This window comes from Haliotis cracherodii, unplaced genomic scaffold (genome assembly GCF_022045235.1).
Source record: "Haliotis cracherodii isolate W230 unplaced genomic scaffold, xgHalCrac1.p SCAF_10, whole genome shotgun sequence".
Classification (NCBI taxonomy): domain Eukaryota; kingdom Metazoa; phylum Mollusca; class Gastropoda; order Lepetellida; family Haliotidae; genus Haliotis; species Haliotis cracherodii.
In genome coordinates this window covers 49,279,969-49,303,871 of record NW_027266265.1, presented here as the reverse complement: position 1 = coordinate 49,303,871, position 23,903 = coordinate 49,279,969, and the positions used below count along the sequence as shown (strand labels likewise).

The 23,903-nt window shown below is 40.2% G+C and overlaps 1 protein-coding gene across 1 annotated transcript; it reads left to right on the top strand.

The window, feature by feature from the left end:
- Positions 1 to 896: 896 nt before the first annotated feature.
- On the top strand, positions 897 to 23,458 carry LOC139451863 (cytochrome P450 3A9-like). Its single transcript, XM_071233161.1, has 14 exons — positions 897 to 970; positions 3,519 to 3,615; positions 7,373 to 7,425; positions 7,949 to 8,045; positions 9,065 to 9,193; positions 13,483 to 13,571; positions 16,823 to 16,974; positions 18,723 to 18,850; positions 18,944 to 19,025; positions 19,589 to 19,746; positions 21,472 to 21,560; positions 22,364 to 22,501; positions 22,722 to 22,872; positions 23,351 to 23,458. The coding sequence occupies exons 1-14, from the start codon at positions 897 to 899 to the stop codon at positions 23,456 to 23,458; spliced, it is 1,545 nt and encodes a 514-aa protein (XP_071089262.1).
- The last annotated feature ends 445 nt before the right edge of the window (positions 23,459 to 23,903 follow it).

Here is a 23,903-nt window from a genome sequence, read left to right as displayed (position 1 = left end):
CGGATAATTACGGTATCCGTTAGAATCATTAACGGAAAAATATGCAAAAAAGGGTCAGGTCCTACATTAAATGATTACATGCATGTCATTGCCCTTGTCTAATAGTATCATTAGTATCACTATAATAGGTACGGAAAGTCAGTGTCTAACTCGGGTGTAGCTGAGGCGTTACATAAGTGTATGCAACATGCCTGTGCCTGGGTCTTTTTCCGAATTTGAGATAGTTGGATGAGGCAAGAATAAGTCGCTGTGCTGTTGCTGTGTGGGACATGGCATTGCATTTCGCATCATTATGACAATGTAAAAGTATGATCCTAACAAACAAAACGTCTCAAAGACTAGAGTAGCTTCCCTTTCTGAAATGACAATTACTTCTGTGGATCAAGGTGAAAGGTGATCAATCAGAAAGTTATTTCGTGCTTTAAAACGTTAGCTTTACAAATGATAAAATGTGTTTTCATGGTAGTTTAGCCACTTTTTAAAAGTTGGAACTATATTACCAGTTGTCAATGTCCGCCTGGCCAATCACAGAACTAGTAGGGAAATATATTAATGCGCACATTCCAGGAACATTTGCAATGTTTAAGCACCGTTGGTGAGAGACTTTTATTTCGAAAAAAGATTTTAAGAATGAAATAATATCAAAAAGTGGTTATCACGCTTGTGTGCTTTGGGTGGTATATATCGCCAAGGCTCGCTAAATACTATGTTTATTCCATATACAGGATATTTGCCATCCCATAACACACTCGCGTGAACCTCTCCGCGAACCAATCAGAGTGGTGGATGTACATGTGACTGACGACGTCACTGTTTCAATTCCTTATATGGCAGCCGCTGCAGGATATAAACTGGTGCGCGTTGTCGAGGTGATGAAATCAGATACTGTTCCTGGTATGGACATAGTTCGCTGTTCGGGCATGCTGCCTATTGTCTGGTATGGAATTGGTTTGTGTTTGCTGATTTATCTGTGAGTATATTCGTGTTTTAGCTACAGCAACGGACACACTTATGGAATAACCCACGAGGTACGAGTGATAACGGAAAATATGTCACGAGTGAAATTAATGTTTTTAGTTCCGAGCTTTCACGAGTGACATATTTTACGTAATCACTCGTACCGAGTGGGTTATTCTATTTATTACCCATATTCATATTAAAGACGTTTCAAGGGGGAAAAAATCGCCGATCAAGAATCAGCTGTTTTGCATCAAAAAACAATCGCGTTACTCACTTAACGTGTTGTTACGCGTGAAAAATATAGTTCTGTTAAAAAACTATAAAGATCGCACTATAGCAGTTATATTTCTGTCTGATATACACGGCGTACACTTTCTAGCATTGATAAAGAAGTTTCCAAAAAGGTTCATCAGGTTTTTTAATCAAGGCTTCTTTTGACACGATCTCGCTATCACAGACAGCCGCCGTCGTGCATCGGCAGAGACATGCATTTACATTGAGAAGAGGAAACACGGCAAACGTGTCAATTTTTTAATGTGTCATTAGGAACAAATGCCAAAACCTATAATAACATAGACGGAATGTACAGAAGTCCTGTTTGTTGGAGAAAAGTTACGAAAAATAGGTAAACTTTGAAAAGTACGTCACAGTGTCGGAATGAATAACCCGACTTGACCCACCGACATGAGACAGCCGAAACGAGGAATGACAAGAGAACCGGCGTTACAGTTTAATCCGGACAACAAGTTTAATGAACATCGTGTGTGATTTGAGACAAGTGTTACTGATAGGAAACATGTGCATGTGGGATGTTAGGAGGACTTGTTAAACACAACCTAGTAGATGACAGGAGTTAGTTGATATTTTGATGTGATTCATAGGCCAATAGTCGAATACCTGTTGATAGACTAACACGGTATCTGAAGACGTGGTGCCAAGCCGTCAGTATTCATGGACTTCATTTCGTTTATAGCTTAAATCGGACACAGGATCAGCTCGCTGTGGTAAGTTTTCTTTTCCTTGTATTTTAATTATTTTTGTTTTGATTTCAAAACCTCTCCGAGTTCAGCAAAGTGCATCGATTTCGCGAGCAGATGTTGATGATCATGTCGCTACATATCATATGACACTCTATGCTACCCTTGATCTTCTTCAAAGTAGACATTTCGAATTCTAAACCGTCTGATTTGCATGCCGAAATGATAATTTTACAAAGAATAATGTTTAGTTCCACCTTTCCTTTGTCATTTAATCCTCGTGGTGCCTGGACGTTAGTCAGCCTGCCTAGTGCTCATTGCCGTTCTGTGCTGGCGTTGCTGTTACAAAAACGTATACATTGTATTAAAAAAATGTAACAACGTTCTTATTTCTTCACAAAACGTTACAAAATTCTACAAAATCCTGGATCTTCATATTGTCTTTCGGAAAGTCTAAAAGTTGTTGCAAAATGAGTTTGATTTTAATCTGATGCCATCGTTGAAAGTGTGAGTATTCTTATTTTTTGTGTTTTTCTTACCTGTTTAAATTTGTGAACTAAGTTCATGTCAACTTGTCAAGTTTAGTCTTTTTCATTGTGTTTTCATTTTCATTGGCAGTTATCGATGTATGTCATCATCGTCCACAAAGGCAAACCTGTCTGTACTAAGTCCGGTTTTTGGATTCGGGTGGTCGAAAGATTCATCAAACAGCAAGTCCTCTAACACAGACGCAGACCCGGACTTGGTGGTGTTGATTTTGGCGCCCTAGAAACAGTTTCTGGCAACATCACAAGCTGAATCTTGGAACTTCAATCTGGCCATATGCAGTTTTGACAACAAAGATATTAAATGTGTTCAGAGGTTGAATAATACGAATAACTCTTCATGTCAGTCAGATCTCCAGCGCTTTAACGAGGTCATTTACTTTGACAGGTGTCAAATGGTCAGCCATGTTTGTTTACAAACAACGCAGACGTTTTGGCTTTTACTGTAAAATGAAAATCATGTCAAATAAATGAAAAAGAAAATGGGAAATCATGTTATTGATATGAAACTTGGTTTCTTGTCTTACAAATCTCGAATCAGTGAGATTGTAGCACGTAAAACATCTGAATGAATGTCGTCGATTTGTGAATGAATGGGGTGAGAGAAAAATAGTCCCGTTGTCCAATGAAAATTGATCTTTGATCAACTGACCAATAAGCTTCGATCATCACTAACTGCACACTGTGCAAATGTCAAAAAGATATTACACTGCATATTTGAGCCCATATGGGTAATAAATTTGGTTACCTTTCTTGACCTTTTTCATTAAAAATCTAATTAGTGCTTACAATAAACAGTTTGTCTCTGTGTTTTCCATCATGAATGGAAAGTGTCATTTGCCGTGTAAGCTTTAAATAACATACCAAAACGTGATCAGGAAACCCGTGTCTTGTCAATTTGATCCCTTCGTATTACTGTTCAACGTTTTATTATTGTTTTTATAACTATGAATATTAGCTCACCCTGATGCCATGAAACAGGCAATATCTGTTTTCTGTATACCAATATATGTCAACACATCATCCTTGTCTACAGATACGGCAAATGGCGACTTCGAATGCTCCCCAACGCTGGAATCCCGGGACCCTCTCCAACTGTATTTCTTGGAAACTTGAAACAAATGGCAACAAATGTAAACCATTTTCTATACAGCTACAAATGTGTTGTAAATGTAAGGTTACACATAATCGACAGTTAGGTCAGCAGCAGGATGTGTATTGACTAAATATTACATTTACTTGTCTGGTGATTAGAACAGTTGAAGTGTTAACGCCACTGTCAGTAATAATCCATTTATAGGTCTACGTCAACGTATTATACGTGTAAGTATCTGGTTTCACCTGTAATACTTTAAGAGCGAGTGAGATTACACCTGGTTAAATATACTACTCAAATGAAGTTAAGGATCACCTGATTCTTCCATATTACAATAGTTAATCTCTCATGCAATTACAGAATAGCATCACCAATATGAAAGAATCGGGTGATCCTTAACTTCTTTTGAGTAGTATAGTTAAAGAGCGGGTGAGATTACACCTGGTAAAATGAGTAAAGAGCGAGTGAGATTACACCTGGTAAAATAGTTAAAGAGCGGGTGAGATTACACCTGGTAAAATAGTTAAAGAGCGGGTGAGATTACACCTGGTAAAATAGTGAAAGAGCGAGTGAGAGTACACCTGGTAAAAAAGTTAAAGAGCGAGTGAGATTACACCTGGTAAAAATAGTTAAAGAGCGGGTGAGATTACACCTGGTAATAGTTAAAGAGCGGGTGAGAGTACACCTGGTAAAAAAGTTAAAGAGCGAGTGAGATTACACCTGGTAAAATAGTTCAAGAGCGAGTGAGATTACACCTGGTAAAAATAGTTAAAGAGCGGGTGAGATTACACCTGGTAAAATAGTTAAAGAGCGGGTGAGATTACACCTGGTAAAATAGTGAAAGAGCGGGTGAGAGTACACCTGGTAAAAAAGTTAAAGAGCGAGTGAGATTACACCTAGCAAAATAGTTCAAGAGCGAGTCAGATTACACCTGGTAAAAATAGTTAAAGAGTGGGTGAGATTACACCTGGTAAAATAGTTAAAGAGCGGGTGAGATTACACCTGGTAAAATAGTTAAAGAGCGGGTGAGATTACACCTGGTAAAAACGTTAAAGAGGGGTGAGATTACACCTGGTAAAATAGTTAAAGAGGGGTGAGATTACACCTGGTAAAATAGTTAAAGAGCGAGTGAGATTACACCTGGTAAAATAGTTAAAGAGCGAGTGAGATTACACCTGGTAAAAATAGTTAAAGAGCGAGTGAGATTACACCTGGTAAAATAGTTAAAGAGCGAGTGAGATTACACCTGGTAAAATAGTTAAAGAGCGAGTGAGATTACACCTGGTAAAATAGTGAAAGAGTGAGTGAGATTACACCTGGTAAAATAGTTAAAGAGCGAGTGAGATTACACCTGGTAAAATAGTTAAAGAGTGGGTGAGAGTACACCTGGTAAAAAAGTTAAAGATCGAGTGAAATTACACCTGGTAAAATAGTTAAAGAGCGAGTGAGATTACACCTGGTAAAATAGTTAAAGAGCGAGTGAGATTACACCTGGTAAAATAGTTACAGAGCGATTGAGATTACACCTGGTAATAGTTAAAGAGCGGGTGAGATTACACCTGGTAAAATAGTTAAAGAGCGAGTGAGATTACACCTGGCAAAATAGTTACAGAGCGGGTGAGATTACACCTGGTAAAATAGTAAAAGAGCGAGTGAGATTACACCTGGTAATAGTTAAAGAGCGAGTGAGATTACACCTGGTAAAATAGTTAAAGAGCGAGTGAGATTACACCTAGCAAAATAGTTCAAGAGCGAGTCAGATTACACCTGGTAAAAATAGTTAAAGAGTGGGTGAGATTACACCTGGTAAAATAGTTAAAGAGCGGGTGAGATTACACCTGGTAAAATAGTTAAAGAGCGGGTGAGATTACACCTGGTAAAAACGTTAAAGAGGGGTGAGATTACACCTGGTAAAATAGTTAAAGAGGGGTGAGATTACACCTGGTAAAATAGTTAAAGAGCGAGTGAGATTACACCTGGTAAAATAGTTAAAGAGCGAGTGAGATTACACCTGGTAAAAATAGTTAAAGAGCGAGTGAGATTACACCTGGTAAAATAGTTAAAGAGCGAGTGAGATTACACCTGGTAAAATAGTTAAAGAGCGAGTGAGATTACACCTGGTAAAATAGTGAAAGAGTGAGTGAGATTACACCTGGTAAAATAGTTAAAGAGCGAGTGAGATTACACCTGGTAAAATAGTTAAAGAGTGGGTGAGAGTACACCTGGTAAAAAAGTTAAAGATCGAGTGAAATTACACCTGGTAAAATAGTTAAAGAGCGAGTGAGATTACACCTGGTAAAATAGTTAAAGAGCGAGTGAGATTACACCTGGTAAAATAGATACAGAGCGATTGAGATTACACCTGGTAATAGTTAAAGAGCGGGTGAGATTACACCTGGTAAAATAGTTAAAGAGCGAGTGAGATTACACCTGGCAAAATAGTTACAGAGCGGGTGAGATTACACCTGGTAAAATAGTAAAAGAGCGAGTGAGATTACACCTGGTAATAGTTAAAGAGCGGGTGAGATTACACCTGGTAAAATAGTTAAAGAGTGAGTGAGATTACACCTGGTACAATAGTTAAAGAGCGAGTGAGATTACACCTGGCAAAATAGTTAAAGATCGAGTGAGATTACACCTGGTAAAATTGTTAAAGAGCGAATGAGATTACACCTAGCAAAATAGTTAAAGAGCGAGTCAGATTACACCTGGTAAAATAGTTAAAGAGCGAGTCAGATTACACCTGGTAAAATAGTTAAAGAGCGGGTGAGATTACACCTGGTAAAATTGTAAAAGAGCGAGTGAGATTACACCTGTTAAAATAGTGAAAGAGGGGTGAGATTACACCTGGTAAATAGTTAAAGAGTGAGTGAGATTACACCTGGTAAAATAGTAAAAGAGCGAGTGAGATTACACCTGGTAAAATAGTAAAAGAGCGGATGAGAGTACACCTGGTAAAAAAGTTAAAGAGCGAGTGAGATTACACCTGGTAAAATAGTTAAAGAGCGAGTGAGATTACACCTGGTAATAGTTAAAGAGCGGGTGAGAGTACACCTGGTAAAATAGTTAAAGAGCGAGTGAGATTACACCTGGTAAAATAGTTAAAGAGCGAGTGAGATTACACCTGGTAAAATAGTTAAAGAGCGGGTGAGATTTGACATGGCTTTGAAATAGTCGGACTCCTCCAATAAATTCTGCTTTTAGACGAGATTTCTTAAAGAGTTTTGTCGATGTTATTTAATAATACCATGGTGTATCAGCTATGAGATAGTAAACAACGTACAGGATTTAGATACTTACCATTAGCTATCCTCACGGGTAAGGTGATGACTAACCAGTAGTTATTGTACGAATCATGTATTCCAATCCAAGATTATAGAATTTTGGCAGGCATGGTCTTAAAGTTGCCGATGACAGTGCAAGACTCCATCTCGCCGAAGTCCCTGGTTCGATTCCCCGAAAAAGTACAATGTATGAACTCCTTTCCCTGTGCCCTCCGACCTGATATTGTTTGATTATTGATACAATCACCATAGACTCCAACTAACACACTTTCTTACTCATTGATGCTTGTCGTAAGAAGCGACTAACGGGATCGGGTGGTCAGGCTCGCTGACTTGGTTGATACATGCATGGATTGTCTGGTCCAGACTTGATTATTTACAGACCGCCGTCATATAGATGAAATATTGCTGAATGCGGCGTTAAACAACAAACAAACAAAACTCACTCATTAAATATAGTAAACTCAATGTCAAGGATTTGAATGACAAGATGCCAATCTACTTTGGCAGGGTCTTGTCGACCGCCATCGCCGACACAGGAAAACGTACGGGAAGGTGTACGGGTGAGTCAAAACTCTCAGTGGACAATACACTGCCTTGTAGGTGACAAATACCTTGCTACATCTACGACCTCAGCGAAGCGCAACTGTTAGTCTTCACTTATTATGTAGATGAGTGGTAACTGTCACTTTTGTGTTTGGGAGCACGGGTGGCCCAGTCGTCTAAGGCGCCGCGATTCGCTGTGCAGAGTTGCGTCCCTTGGGAACGCCAGAAACCTATGATTGAGGGTTCGAATCCCGTTTCGCCCCAATTATGTTTCTAGGTTTGTCAGCACCATACCCGTGCTCGTTGGTTTCACCGAAGTGGTAAACGTCTTAGACCTGCATCACTTCGGGCTTTCCTCCCACATTAAGCTGACACACCGTGATATAACTGGAATACTGTTATAAGCGGCGTTAAACCCATCTCGAACACACACACACGTACACACATTTGTGTTTGCAGCGAATGTATACTCGTGAATGTTCTGAAAATTGCCTCCATGTTATATTTCAGATGCCTAATCGGTTTCCTTTTGCTTTGTAGTCAGTACCTGGGCGCGCTACCATACATTTTCGTTCATGATTTGGATATTTTGAAGGAGGTTTTTGTGAAGAACTTTGATAATTTCATGAATAGAATGGTAAGCATCAACGATAAAGAATTAACGTTTAAAGAGTGTTCCCGGTAATTATAACAAGATCTGTCTGCAGGCGTGTCTGTTTGAGTATACGCTGATAAAACATTACACTCCTACATCGAGCCTCATACATCCACACTGGCAGATATACATACAGCTATACTGACAGACAGACATGTACATTGAGAGACATACAGCTAGACCAACAGACACACAGCTACACTGGCAAACAGACATAGTTACAGCTACACTGACAGATACACACATCTATACTAACATACACACAGCTACACTGACATACAGCTACACTTGCAGACAGACTCAGCTACATTGAGAGACAAACAGCAACACTGGCAAACAGACACTCAGCTACATTGAGACACATAGCTACACTCACATATACAGCTACACTGACACACAGCTGCACTTGCAGACAGACACTCAGCTACATTGAGAGACACACAGCTACACTTGCAGACATACACTCAGCTACATTGAGAGACACACAGCTACACTGACGTATACAGCTACACTTGCAGACATACACTCAGCTACATTGAGAGACACAGCTACACTGACATATACAGCTACTCTTGCAGACATACACTCAGCTACATTGAGAGACACACAGCTACACTTGCAGACATACACTCAGCTACATTGAGAGACACACAGCTACACTGACATATACAGCTACACTTGCAGACATACACTCAGCTACATTGATAGACACACAGCTACACTGACATATACAGCTACACTTGCAGACATACACTCAGCTACATTGAGAGACACACAGCTACATTGACAGACACACACACAGCTATACTAACAGACGGACACACAGCTACACTTGCAGACAGACGCCCAGCAACATTGAGAGACCTACAGCTACACTGACAGACAGACACACAGCTACACTGACAGACAGACACATAGCTACTCTGACATACAGCTGCACAGTTGCAGACACTGACAGGTTGACCCAACTGACATATTAATGCAATATTTTATTATTTCAGTCCATATTCCAGTCGCTCAACATGAATCCACACCCTGTAGACATCGCACTCACCTTTGCCAGGGGGGATACATGGTATCGACTTCGCCATATCATGACTCCTGCCTTCACTGGGTCAAAACTGAAGAACGTAAGTGGATCCCTGAATACCCACATAGTGAGTGAGTGAATTGGGTTTAACGCCGCTTTTAACAGTATTCCAGTTATATCACGGCGTGAATACCCACATAGACACAACTTGTGTCCAGACACTTGTTTAGGTTCAGTCTTCTGCTTTTATCCACGAGGTTTTAGGTTGGGATTTCGGATCACGATTTGGATCATAAGAATTGGGTAATTGCGTGAACTCAAGCGGAACATTTTGCCAAAGTCTTAAGAAATTTCCGCTAAAAGCAAAGGTAATTATAAAATTCTGATTTTCAAACTGCCTCAACTGTGTTGCATAACGAACATATTTCCATAATATCATGTTCCATCGTCAGTTATTCAAATATGGACCAAAATAATGCGAGCAATTGGAAGCACCACTTTAAAATCATTACGGATGCTGTCGAAGAATATGCCCCCAAAAATCATTCATCACCACTCGCCCCTTTCCGTAACCTGCAAGAAAACTCGTCCCCCTATCGATGAATGTTATGTGCGAAATTACGACAAACCAATCAGAATGCGCGTATGATTTCAAGTTCTTCGTCAAAGAATCCCTCAGAAATATTTTTTTGTTTTTATATATGTCTTGCGTCTAAAAATGTACCTAAGACACAGTTAAATGTGTTCAATCATACTGTATAATTTCGCATGTAGCGATGAACTTTAAATTGCATCTGAAATATATATTATATGTAGGGAAAGATATGTGAACCATTACGCAACGAGTTGACAATTGTTTTAGGTATGCCCGTTTGCGCTAAGACGGAACCCGGTCGCAAAAATGGCCATGAGAGGGGCACGAGTCTCTATTCGGGTTGTCCCGGAATAACACGAGTTGGTAACGAATGCCAAAAAAATGGGCCAAAAGAGGAACCTGTTAAATGTCTTTCTGAGTGGGTTAGGTCAGTATGTTATGTTGTCATTGGTATAACGCACAAAAGTAAAAGGAAGAAACGGAATTGGAATAAACCCATTCTGTCCTAGCCAGCTGTCCTGAAAAGTCCTGTTGGTCCCAATGACATAACCTTTATATGTAAAAGCATCACTTCAGTAATTGTTTGATCCCATATCAACTAATGCCACATATAAGGCCAGTATGTTAACCGAGGACGAAAGTTGCCAAAACCATGCATTAGTACTTTCAACTTGACTCTTAAAAACCTATTTGAGACAAGTTGAAATAATAAAATGATCATGAGGATTCTCGAAAACTCAAAGGATTTGCATGACTCTTTGCAGTCTCAGAAAAGAACCAAGCTCGATTCTGTCCTTTCATTTGATTTTGATTCAACTTTGTACAGCACATCCAACATGACAAACTTAAGGAAAAACTTCATTCCTTGATTCATGGGGCTTCTGTTACAAAACGTGGTGACCACAGATACACGTACGTATCTACATTCAGAGGTTCAGGACATTTTGTAAAAACTGAAAGCAAATGCCATCTGAAGTTTTCTGTGAAAAGAATATGTGAAATGCTGGACTTCATCATTGATCAGATCTACGTTACATTTTGGGGTAAGACATTTAGGCAAGTAGAAGGCATCCCCCATGAGCATCAACTGTGCCCCCCTTCTTGCGGATCAGTTTCTATATGCATTTAAATAGGAATTGCTGCTCGGACTGGCAGAGTCAAAACAAGGTAATTTGGCCAAGAAATTTACCTGAGGCTATAGGTATTTCGATGATCTTATGTCGTTCAATAACAAATCAAATAACCAATTCCCTTCCACTGATTTACCTATCTTAAATAGAAATAATGAAGACCAGTGAGACCGCCTCATCTGTTTCATATTTAGATCTGTGCATAAAGGTTCAGAATGACAAAACAATGTATGGCAAGAGTGGTGACTTCAACTTTCCAATAGTCAACTTTCCCTTATGTCGAGCACGATTCCAGCAGCTCCAGCCTTTGGTGTTTACATTTCACAAATTTTGAGATACATTCTATCTTGCTGTTTCCACCAAGAATTCAAAGAGCGTCATACGACTCAGAAGGTTCACATACAAGGTCTGAGTGAAGCTCTAAACAACTTTATCGTAGACATGTGGAGGATTTTTCAAAATTTAAGGCATCTGTGACAAAAATTATGTGCAATGCAATTCCCTACTTTGACTTGTACCATATGTCCCCGTGCATTTTCAGAAAAATGACTTGCCTTTGCATGTGTTTGTGACGGGTGCTTAGGATAAAGTTGGAATCGTACTTTCGACTCTGTCTTATTAAGATATTTCTATTTGATATGGAAAGGGTTTTGTCGCTTTATTTAAGGCTGCGCTTTACTTATCTGCAGCAGAATCTCTTGTGCACAGCGGATATCAGTTTTGGTTTCAACGAAATCAGTAAATGCGGATTTTCACTCCATTGTCTGGATGGTTTATGGTTAGCCGTCGCATGGCAAAAAAACAAACACACACCTTTTTATGCAAATTGTGAGTGGTGGGTGTTACCGTCAGTACAGGACATGCTTACTCTGTTCAACATGTGGTGTTGCTACTGATTTACATTGGTCCATTCATATAGTTTTCCCCGCTATTTTGCCAATAATGCCCAGTGGAAATGTATCGATGGATGATCGAGACTCTGGCGTAATGTTTTACATTTACATGTAATGGCTTTGTTATTTAAAGCCTAGTCAGGGGCAGCAACATACCTACTTTGGATGACAAGCAGCTGGGACAGAACAGTGTTGTCCTATTATGTTTCTCGTTTTCAATTTGTGCATTGTACCAATGACAACATCCAGCACTGAGATAACTCGCTGTGAAAGAGATTCAACAGGTTAATCTTCTCTATTGGCCCATTTTTGTAACATACGCTTCGACAGCATCCACATTGATTCTAAAGCTGTGTTTTTCCATCACAAGGGAACAATATTTCAAATCATCTTTAAAGGATCTTTTTACTAGTATTAATTCTCGTTTACTTATAGGTTTTTTAAAGGATATTGAATTATACGAAAAATTTGGATTGATATGGTTTGCATAAACACAATGTTTTAAATTTGGTAGATTAAATTAACAACTGAGATTGTTAGTGGCTGTATCCTCGAAGGAGGTTAAGGTACTGTAAAATCATTGTCCCCCTGAGAGGATACACATCTTTCAAAGAAAATTTAGAACTACCACGTTTTTAATCGTAGAACATGTGTTATTTCAATGTGTTAGGCTAACTCTGCCAATAATCGCCAACACTTGAAGGGATGATGTAAATCCTGCTGGGGTCCATGCAGGAAGCAAAAGTACTGTAAGTTCCCATGGTCCCTAGTATGGTGATCTACCTTCAATTGCTGGCGATCTATAGCCCGTTTTTATCTTGTATCGTTATATATAGTGCTTTTCTTTTTAATGATTCCGTACGAGTTTAATAACTTTTTCTGTGATATGTCTAGTAATTTTACTGTCCTTCGTTGGCAGGTTTTTATATAAGTTCAATTGTATTGATCATGCTTAATTATTGATAGTCACGATATGGCTGAAATATTGCCGATGTGACTTAAAATTTTAACTCACTCACTCACTCTAAACCTGTGATTCCAATTGATAGCAGGTTGTGCATGATATTTGGTTAACATTGCAGTAACTGTTGAAGGTTATTATGGTCAACAATAGAGGATATGTAACGTCAGAGAATAAGCAGTCCGAGGAAGCAATTCCTTTGGGCGTAAAAGGCAAAATAACCTGTGATTGTTGGTCCACGCGTTGGAATAAGAATGATGAATCTTGGCAGCCCTAAGTTGTCGATTTTATATCATGAGCAGCCACGTTTTGCAACATTTTCGTATATGTGAACAAACTGGATGTGATTAATTTCGTATAGGGAAATGAAATTGTTGGTGGTTCCTCTAAGTGTTACTTAAACATTAGACATCAATTCCCTTTGTTTGCCAATTACAAATTCATGAACATGAGGTCTTTGTCTGTTTCACGGTTTCTGGTTTGGCCAAAGCTTTCAAAGCAGTATCAAGAGCTATACACATTTCTAAAGTGGGTGTCATCTCACGAAGCGTGCTATTGATACGGCGGACAGTTCACTTCTGACAAATTTGTGAAGTAGGTAAAATCTCACGACGTATGCTACTGGTAGGGCGGGCAGTACACTTCTGACATTTGTCAGAAGTGGGTCACTTCTCAAGACGGAAGCCACTGGTAGGACGGGCGGTTCACTTCAGACAGATTTCTGATGTAGGATAATACTCACCTATAATTTAACCACACACCTCAATTGAATAGAAAGTAATAAATAGCAGTTAGCATTGTGCATTACAGACGTGTGCTCACATCAACACAGCGGCGGAGTCCCTGACCAGGAACCTTGCCGAGGCTGCAGGACACACAGACGCCATTTATGTGAAAGAGTAGGTGATAAGTTGATGATGAAATACAACGAGAACGTTCAGATTACCTACCCCTTCCCCGCCCCCTCTTTATCCAGAATGCTCATAGGCCCATATAAGCTCTTTTAAAAAGTCGGGAAAACTCGGAAGGACGATAGGGGCAAGATGGGAAATTTGATAGTTGAAACATTCATTCACTTGACGAGGCATATTTCATATGAGTCTCCCAATGGCGTATTGAGGGTGTCTGTCCCACGTCTCTAGACGCGCCTGACAAAGCCAGGCCAACGGGTTTGACGGCCTATGACGTTGACGCGTACGTCTCCCTATTATGTCCCAGACGTGATCAATAGAGGAAAGGCCCGGTCTTATTGCTGGAGATGGCACTCTGTGGATGTTGTGCTGGTGGATGTGAGCATTGACGATTCATGCACGGCGAGTAAAGTCGTTGTCCTGAATGACAAAAATATCGACCCAAGTGCCTTGCAAACGGGACAGCAAATGGTGCAGTATGTTGTCCAGATGGTACTTTCCATTGACCCTTCCTTGCACTATATGGAGTAGGGTTTACTTAGTCTTAATGATACCACCACACATCATTACCGATCCACCGCCAAATCTGTCATGAGGCCTCAGGTTGACATTGGTTTGACTATCATTTCGACGTTGCCTAACACGACCACGTGTATCAATTAACATTTATGTATCAATTCTCTGAAGCATGGAGAAGTTTTGACAGTATTGGTAAAAATGTCCGACAAGTCTGACTCTGCTTTATTCATGCTGGCTTTACAACAGAATGTTTCTTCTGCAGAAAAAACATCATTTGCTAAAAAGAATTAAAGATTCATCTAGATTCAAGACCACACCAATCAGCATAATAACAGTTCACAAGCATGTTCACCTGTTCATCTGTGACAACGATATCAATGATGTTTCTCACCAAATGCCAATGATCATTTATCCAACAGGAAACTGAATTTGAAGCATCACTTATATATTGTATAAAACCTATTTTATGATATTTAGGATGTTAAGATATATTCAAATAACCTGGCGTGGAAATAAACAAATCGATTAAAGTACACCAGGTGTAAAATTCAACTGTCAAGTCGTCTTTTAAGCTTCCATAAAGTGTGTACATGCAAAAAACATAACAGATCTAAAAGAAAATGTCGAATTTTTTTAAAAAGTTATCACTAATAGATCTTTCACCTACACAGACAGGGTCGTCTTCCGCAGAAAATATTCTCTTCAGTAGGACTGGATGTTTCAGGAGACTGGATGTTTCAGTAGGACTGGATGTTTCAGGAGACTGGATGTTTCAGTAGGACTGGATGTTTCAGGAGACTGGATGTTTCAGGACACTGGATGTTTCAGGACACTGGATGTTTCAGGAGACTGGATGTTTCAGTAGGACTGGATGTTTCAGGAGACTGGATGTTTCAGTAGGACTGGATGTTTCAGGAGACTGGATGTTTCAGGAGACTGGATGTTTCAGGACACTGGATGTTTCAGGAGACTGGATGTTTCAGTAGGACTGGATGTTTCAGGACACTGGATGTTTCAGGACACTGGATGTTTCAGGAGACTGGATGTTTCAGTAGGACTGGATGTTTCAGGAGACTGGATGTTTCAGGACACTGGATGTTTCAGGAGACTGGATGTTTCAGTAGGACTGGATGTTTCAGGAGACTGGATGTTTCAGTAGGACTGGATGTTTCAGGACACTGGATGTTTCAGGACACTGGATGTTTCAGGAGACTGGATGTTTCAGTAGGACTGGATGTTTCAGGACACTGGATGTTTCAGGAGACTGGATGTTTCAGTAGGACTGGATGTTTCAGGAGACTGGATGTTTCAGGACACTGGATGTTTCAGGAGACTGGATGTTTCAGGACACTGGATGTTTCAGGAGACTGGATGTTTCAGGAGGCTGATTTCCACGTCCAACTCAAACATCCAAATCTCCACGTATTGTCATGTATGACAATCTGATACATCAATGGTGTTATCCATTACCGCGGTTCAATGTGGAGACATTTCCAATCACAGTACAATATGTAGAATCACACGGTGGTATATAAGATGTCAGCAAGATTACATCACGATCCATATTCAATAAACTATTATATGATTTTACAGATGACGTTATATTTTTCCACATAGTATGACACAGTGTTTCAGTGCAAGCGTCGTCATAAACATTGTGGAAAAATTTAGGGAAAGTGATTTATGTCTGAGAAAATTACTCAAGGATCTGTTCCAAGTTTCAAACTCAGGAACAAGTGGTCATTTTCTGATTTAGCCAAACGTTTCAAAGAAAGCACCACATCCTTCAAATCATTGGTATCATTTGGCATTCATCTTTTATTGTGACCATGGCTGCGGCGGCGTCTTTGGGATGAGGGAAATAGTCTCGATATATTGAAATTTGCAGTTTGTTGCTTGGAAAGACTGGAAAAGTGTTTTATTTTGTCATAGCATCTACATGTGAGTTCTTCCATTTTCCAATGTTCACAGATACTTGCTCATTGTACTGATTTGTCACTGCGAAAGTATTTGCTCATTTGACTTAAGTGTTTTTAGGAATACCTCTATGGCAATAACAAAATATTTCACGAAATTCCTTCAAAAAGCCAGGGAAATGAAAAGCATAAATCCAAGTTTGATGATGGCTAAAAAATGAACATGTCAAGATATTGTTATTCAATGGTGATGTATTTGATACGGGTGTTATCGTTGTTTTTTTGGACCTTAAGTTTGCAGTGTTTCATCGATTGTTTTTTTTAACCTAGCAAAGCTTTGATAACGTTTTTCATGTTTTGGTCCAGTCCAGGGTATACTTTCCTTCTCCCGGTAGTTTATTGTTCAATGTCAAGTGCTACCATTCCGTAGACAGGATGCCAACACCGTGGCATCGTTGTAGGTAATATATATCACTAACATTTACTTTTTGAGTAACTGTTACGTATGTTATAGCTGAACAAGGTAGCATTTTGCATACCAAAATAAGTAATATCATTGTGTGAAACTATCTTTGGAAAATAAACTCTTTCAAAGTAGACACTTTCCTCCAGGTGCAGTTGTCTAACGTGGAATCCTCTATCAAGAATTAAACAGAGGTATTAACTATGTTTCTTGTGAAGATTCTGACATATATCAACCTATGCACGACTGAAAAGGGTACGAGAGAGGATAATGAAAGTCATATCAACATTTCAGAATGTTGGTATTCTTATTCTGCAATTATCATGTTTGCACTGTTTCAGGTATTTTGTAGCATTCGCCCTGGACACGATTGCCGGAACAGCCTTCGGTATTCAAATAGACTCTCAGAAGGATCTTTCGAACCCATTTGTTGTCAATTCGTCGAAGTTGTTTTCAAGTGGATTCGTCAATAATAAATTCCTGTTATTGTCTGGTGAGGAAAAAGGGATATCATTTAGATTTTAAGGTTAAAAATATTTTTTGCTTCTGAATTATGAAACATACCATTTGGAATGTGCTCTGCCACTACATTACATAATCATAATATAAAACGCCATTACCAGAGAAAAAACATCATCTCGACAATCCGCTGACACCAGTGGACGCAAAAACAGTGGTGAAACCCATAAGAATGGACTATCGAAAATCAGCATCGACGCCAGGTAGCCCATGGAATCTGGTTGGGCCGATACTTGCGACTCATTATTCTCTGTCGTTGACGTTTTGAATTCAGCTGACCAACCAATGTAACATCATTATGAATAAGGGGCGGTGGGATAGCCTAGTGGTTAAAGCGTTCGCTCGTCACGCCGAAGACCCGGGTTCGTTTCACCACAGGGGTACAATTTGTGAAGCCCATTTCTGGTGTCCCCCCGCCTTGATATTGCTGGAATATTTCTAAAGGGGGCGTAAAACCAAACTCACTCACTCGTTATGAATAGGGTATTTACGGAGTAACATAGATTGTGCGGGTGGGTTGGGTTTAATGGTTGTGTCAGCAACATTGCTGCCTAGATAAGGAGGGGATCCACACATTGTCTTCATGCTGACTTAAGGTAACCGGGCTAACGGGGTTTTTAACTAGCAAATTGACTGTGTAATATAGTACAGTGAATTAGAATACTAAGTAATAATGTGTTGACATTTAGAGATTGGCGGACAGTGACGCCTTGTGATAACATATACATAAAAGTCCGGGCAGCCCTCTTGCCTTAGGTGGTACAACACGTGGTGAAGAATTGTGCCCCTTTTAGCTTAGAGAACACTCTGGTTGTGGGTATGAGTGAGTGATTATTACTTAAAGCTGCGTCAGAAATCTTGCAGCTTTTCGGAGCAAGTTCAAGTATCAGGAGCGTTCACTCACTGTCTGCAATGACGTGTAACATGTATAGTTATTTTAGGTTTACTTACATAGTAGAACACGTAGAAAGTACGTGTTGTTGTGAATTTCTTTTTAATAAATGATTTAAACTATATCAGAAATAACAAATGTTTTCATAGTAAAGATAACGTTGATGTTCAACCCGTCGGTAATTAACATTAGAGTATATTGCGGGTAGAAATGACGTCATATTGAGGTATATAAAATAGATACGCGCTAAATCGCAAAGAACACTGAAGACGAGGCGTAGTTTATTTCCCGATTAAACATTGTTGTTTCATGACGTCATTTCAGGACATAAATTATGCTCCCATAAACCAATGCAGGGAGAATATCCCTCGAGGGGCGCAGTTCATACTTCGTTGTTGTACTGATTCGACATTGCCGTTGTCGGATTGAGTCATCATTATTTATATTCGAAAAAATATTTTTGAAGCTTGTACACATGCTGATAAAAGGACCCGTGAAGATTCCCGGGTAGAATAGGTCTTCAGCAGCCCATGCTTTCCGTAAAAGGTGACTATGCTTGTCGTAAAAGGTGACTAATGGGATCGGGTGGTCAGGCTCACTAACTTGGTTGATGCATGTCATCGATCCCAATTGTGTGAATCGATGCTCATGATATCAATCACTGGATTGTCTGGTCCAGACTCGATTATTTACAGACCGCCATCATATAGCTGGAATATTGCTGAGTGCGGCGTTAAACAACATAGCAACCAACCAACCAACATGCTGATAAATGAGAACCTGAACCATTACCCCATTCCACCTGTTCTGGTGTATTCATCTTCCTCTAGCAATGTTCCCTGCTCTTAAACCTCTGCTGAAGCTGTGTGGGGTCTACACATTCACCAGCAGTGTCGTCAAATTCTACAGAGACACAGCCGAACGCATCTATGTGCAGCGGAGACAGCTGTTTGATAAAGTAGGTATCGTCATTTACTGTTGAATGTTTGCTTAGCTCTCACTATTTCCGTTAGATAGATGTTCTTCAACACAAAACCTATTCCTATTGTAGACGAAGATGGATTTTCTGCAACTTTTGATTGACGTTGAAGGTAACACGGTTGGGAAAGGAAAGACATCCTCACAAGCTAAACGTGAGTGAACATGCTAAGGATACTGTGATGTTTCCAGAGCAATCAATCATTATAATATATATAAAACACTACGTAATATAGGCCATAGCCCTGGTATATACTACCTACCCATCATCCTGAGTGGCATTGCCTAAATGCTTCAGGTGACATATGCAATTATTTTTTGTCATTTGGGAAATATACAATTGGTTGGAATAAACAATCATCACAATTAATGATACATATTGCAAATAATTTAAGAATACTTTCAGTACCAGACTTCATATCTCCATCTATCAGTCCAAAGGATCAGTCAGGATCAGAGTTAGAATTAGTCCCCAGCAACCCATGCTTGTCATAGCAGGCGACTGACGGGAGAGGGTGGTCAGGATCGCTGACTTGGTTGATGCATGTCACCGTGTCCCAAAAGCTTAGATCGATGGTTACAATTATTTAGTCCAGACTCGATTACTTACACAACCCCGTCATATAGCTAGAATAATGCCGAGTGTTGCGTTAAACAACAGACAAACAAACAGATATGTCAGTCCACTGCCATGTATAATGTTGGGTCCATATTACAGGCTTGTCGCCGGATGAAGTATATGCCCAGGTTGTGTTCTTCTTCGGTGCTGGGTTCGAGACCGTGTCAACGTCCCTCCAGTTCATGGCCTATGTTCTGGCTACTCATCCTCATGTTCAGAGGAAACTTGTGGAGGAAATCCACTCCCAGATTGGTGATGTATGATAGTTTGACACTCGTGCACCAATTCAGAGAGCAATTGACTCTGAAACTTACTTGATTAGCCTTTTAATTGAAAGCGAAAAATTCAGTTATGAATACTCATTCAGTGTTGAGTTGACAAAGAACAGCTTAAAGGATGAAACTGCTAATGCTAACTCGAGTATAGCAAAGTTTTAATCTTGAGTCGAGTATTGATTACTGACAGAAAATGGGATTCGAACGAAATGCAGGAGGGTGTCAATATCTCGAGATGAGTTTCCCCGTATCTGATGCAGGCGGGAAGCTGTTTTGTAAAGCTGGCATGTCGCGGGAGATCTCGCGGACCGGTATGTGGAGCAAGCATGTCGGTATAGTGATTCAGACAACTTTTTGAAGTACACACTGTATCATCTGATCATTGTTGGTGTCCAGTTATTAATGCAGGCTCTGCGGCATGACACATCTCAGGGCAAGAGCCGTCCTTCAGATTGTTACATGTCAGCATGTGAGGTGAGGTGAAATTGTGTGTGTGTACATGTGTGTGGCTGCTTGTACTAGTCCGGACTGATGCCGATTAAAAGTGCTAGCTCACTGAGATGCCATGCCGCAGTTTAACATGAATACCCCACTCAGACACAGTATACTGACGCCGAGCCAACCAGTCCTTGCTTGAGCCCCTTAATGTAACAACAAGTACCATCTTGTAACTTCTTTTGGTATGACGCGGCCGGGGATCGAACACGCACCTTCCGCTCTCCGGGCGCACGCTCCACCTTTAGACCACGGAGGCGGTTACACTTCAGCATGTAACAGCGGAAACACTTAATGTTTCACAGTTCGTTACCACGATCTAGATCCGCAACACACATCTCGCATCGTCTCATCAGGACTACGGTTCTACAGAATCAGTAACAAACATTTAATATAATCAATGACATCTACACAGGCTTGCTTGTGTTAAGAGTTGCGTGCTAGACCATTCAAAACTGTCTTCATGCAGGTTATCCGCATGCTACATGGCTAGGCGACCCTAGAAGATCCGGGACAGACTTGGTCTTCAGGGGCCCGTGCTTGTCGTAAAAGGCGACTAACGAGATCGCGCGGTGAGACTCGCTGATTTGGTTGATGCATGTCATCGTATCCCAACTGCGTGGATCGATGCTCATGATATCAATCACTTGGTTATCTGGTCCAGTCTCTATTATTTAGCTTGAATAGCTGAGTGTGGCGTTAAACAACAAACAAACATGGTATGACAGACAGCACTTGATTACATTATATACAATGAGAGAGTAACATGACAGTACCGACATGATACTATATTCAAGCCTTTCAGCCTACCCTTTGCACAAGTCGCTGGTCCTTGGGTATTCTTTCAAATAACAATTCTCACTTTAGTCGGATTGTGACTTGCGCCAGGATAACTTTATTAACATGACATGCACTAAACCCCGATCTTTCAGCATGTTACCAACGTGACGGGCATCATTGGAAAACATCTACATCATCGTCGACAACCCTCAGCCATGCTAGCTGAACTTCGACTCCAACACGGATGGGAACGGTTATCTCAAATTTGAAAGTTCAGGAGGAGCATTGAATACTTTTTCTGCAGGCTTTACCCATTACCAGTGGGTGTTACTCAAGGAATTGTTCACGTGATACTTAATGTGATTTTTCAAATCCACAACCTCAAGATCTATTCATTACCAACATAGTCAATTGTATGTTCCTCTGTTTCAGGAGGAGACGACATATGACAACATACAGAAGATAGAATATCTGGAACACTTCATCCGGGAGACCCTCAGGCTCTACCCTTCAATTCCCCTGTAACTTTTGTTTCTGTAGTTGATAACAGGTTACACTTTACCTTCAATATTTCTGCACTAGTAATAGATACAATCACAATACATAAAGTGTATAAACCACATTGACTGATCTTTGGCAGTTTTGAAACTACCTGTTTGGGTGGTCAGGCTCGCTGACTTGGTTGATGCATGTCATCGTATCCCAATTGCGTGGATCGATGCTCATGATGTCAAGCACTGGGTTGTCTGGTCCAGACTCGATTATTTACAGACCGCCATCATATATTTGAAATACTGCTGAGTGCGACGTTAAACAACAAACAAAAAAGCAAACATATACATTAAATTTGAAACACCAACACCAGAAACTAATCAGTATCGATTGGATAGAATGGGAGTGATTATAACAATTGGATCACTGACAGTCACGCCAGCTCCTGCTTATTTTATATTAACTAAGTTAATTTATTTGTTTATTGTGTATTACCGCACGAACCAATACTCCATCTGTATGACTGCGGTCGGTAATTAATCAAGTATGGATAAAACAATCCAGTGATCGACATAGTAAGGTTGGATCAACGCTGCCGATCCATTTGGTGCCCTCTTACGACCAGCACAGGTTGCTGGGGTCTATTTTTCCCACAATCCCTACGGGGCCAGCGACTGCTGCTAACGAATCCCTCTGTGTTGGTCATCAATTCGTTCATATGGCCTCTATATGTATGCTGTTTAGCTCAAACTTGTCCAAGTGTGGTATTCCTTCCATGGAGTGAGTATGTGCACATATGCATGTATACCTATATCTGATGTGATGTTCCTAGGGTAGCCAGGGAAACTGTGAACACGGTGGAACTCAAGGGCTACACTTTCCCTAAAGGCTCCGTGGTTGTAGCCCCAACCCTAGAGATACAGAGAGACCCAGAATATTTTGATCACCCAGATTCGTTTGATCCTGATCGGTAGGTGCATAATAGATGATTGTCAGAATATAAGTTTAACTAAACAAGTTATCATCAATAACTTAAACATATTGCATGTCCTGAAATTCTGTTCTGTTTACGAAGGTAGAGGAAGTCTACCAGTGCATGGTGGTAAAGGAGACAGAAGTAGCAGTGGTAATGGTAGTGATATTTGAGTTTTAAATAAGACATAGAACTCCATTATTTGTTATACTTTCAGGTGGAAAAAGACGATTAATCCGTTGCTATGGCTTCCGTTTGGCTACGGCCCACGCCAATGTATTGCAATCAGACTGGCCTTGATTGAGATGAAGATTGGGCTGATCCATGTCCTTAGAAGAATAAAGTTTGTCAAACTGCCTGACACACCTGTAAGTACCTGGACCTTTGGATGGAGTGTTTAAGAGGCGCATGTTACTTCTTTTTGCATTGTATTGTACTGCCTCGCAGAGGTAACGATACGGTTAGAAGGACAGAATATTTGATCACTTAGGCTCTCCTTCATACGCCGAAGAGGGGACAAGACATTCACACACAGGTGAATGCTTGTTGTAGACGCAGTTCACCCACACACGCATTCGCACAAATCATACAGGCACGCAAGCAAACACACACACACACGCGCACGCACGCACGCACGCACGCACGCACACAATAAAAATACACTTGTCCGTTCTGAAATCATATAAATAACGTGATAAATCTTTGGAAAGAGAGTCGCCATAACATGTCTGGTACTCACAATAGCATCACCGAAATGTCAGGTTAATGAGCCGTGATTAGAGAGGATGAAACATATGTCAATGAAACCGACGCCATCACTTCACATCAGTGTACTCATTGTTTCAGGAAGTCATAGAATTCGACCCACTAGCTTATGGTCGGCTGGTTCCAAAGGAAGACATCAAACTCAAGATTGAACTCCGGGGAGATCCCAGAGACAACACCTATGCCTGACCTAACGCAGTGTGTAGTTACCGCATGTTCACTCACTGCTGGATTGAAAAATAGTTACATAAAAATTCGGCCAGATCGGCACATCCTGGCGACAGTTCCGTGAGTGTGAATCGATTCATCAAGGAAAGAGTTTGAATAAAACTAAACACACTACGAAAGGTTCTCTTTTTACTTTTTATTGATAATCTTATCCTTAATTTGGTATTGAGTACTATGTTCAGATAGATTAACACATTAGGTTAAACGTTGGATTATCTGTTAATACATCAACAGTTTCTTCGACAGACATGATTCTCAAACCATTGGTGTTTATGACCGACACTCCAAAGTCATGATGCATCTACTGTTCTCATGGCGAATTATAAAACTGTAGATTTACTATTTTAATAATATGTGATGTTTGCTTGTTCAAATGAACAGCTAGTTTCCCATACAGTAGTTCTGT

Coding starts and splice junctions, on each gene's coding strand:
- LOC139451863 (XM_071233161.1), top strand. CDS start 897: ATGGACATAGTTCGCTGTTCGGGCATGCTGCCTATTGTCTGGTATGGA. Junction 9,194..13,482: donor CTGGGTCAAAACTGAAGAAC/GTAAGTGGATCC, acceptor TGTGCATTACAG/ACGTGTGCTCACATCAACAC. Junction 19,747..21,471: donor TCCACTCCCAGATTGGTGAT/GTATGATAGTTT, acceptor CCTCTGTTTCAG/GAGGAGACGACATATGACAA.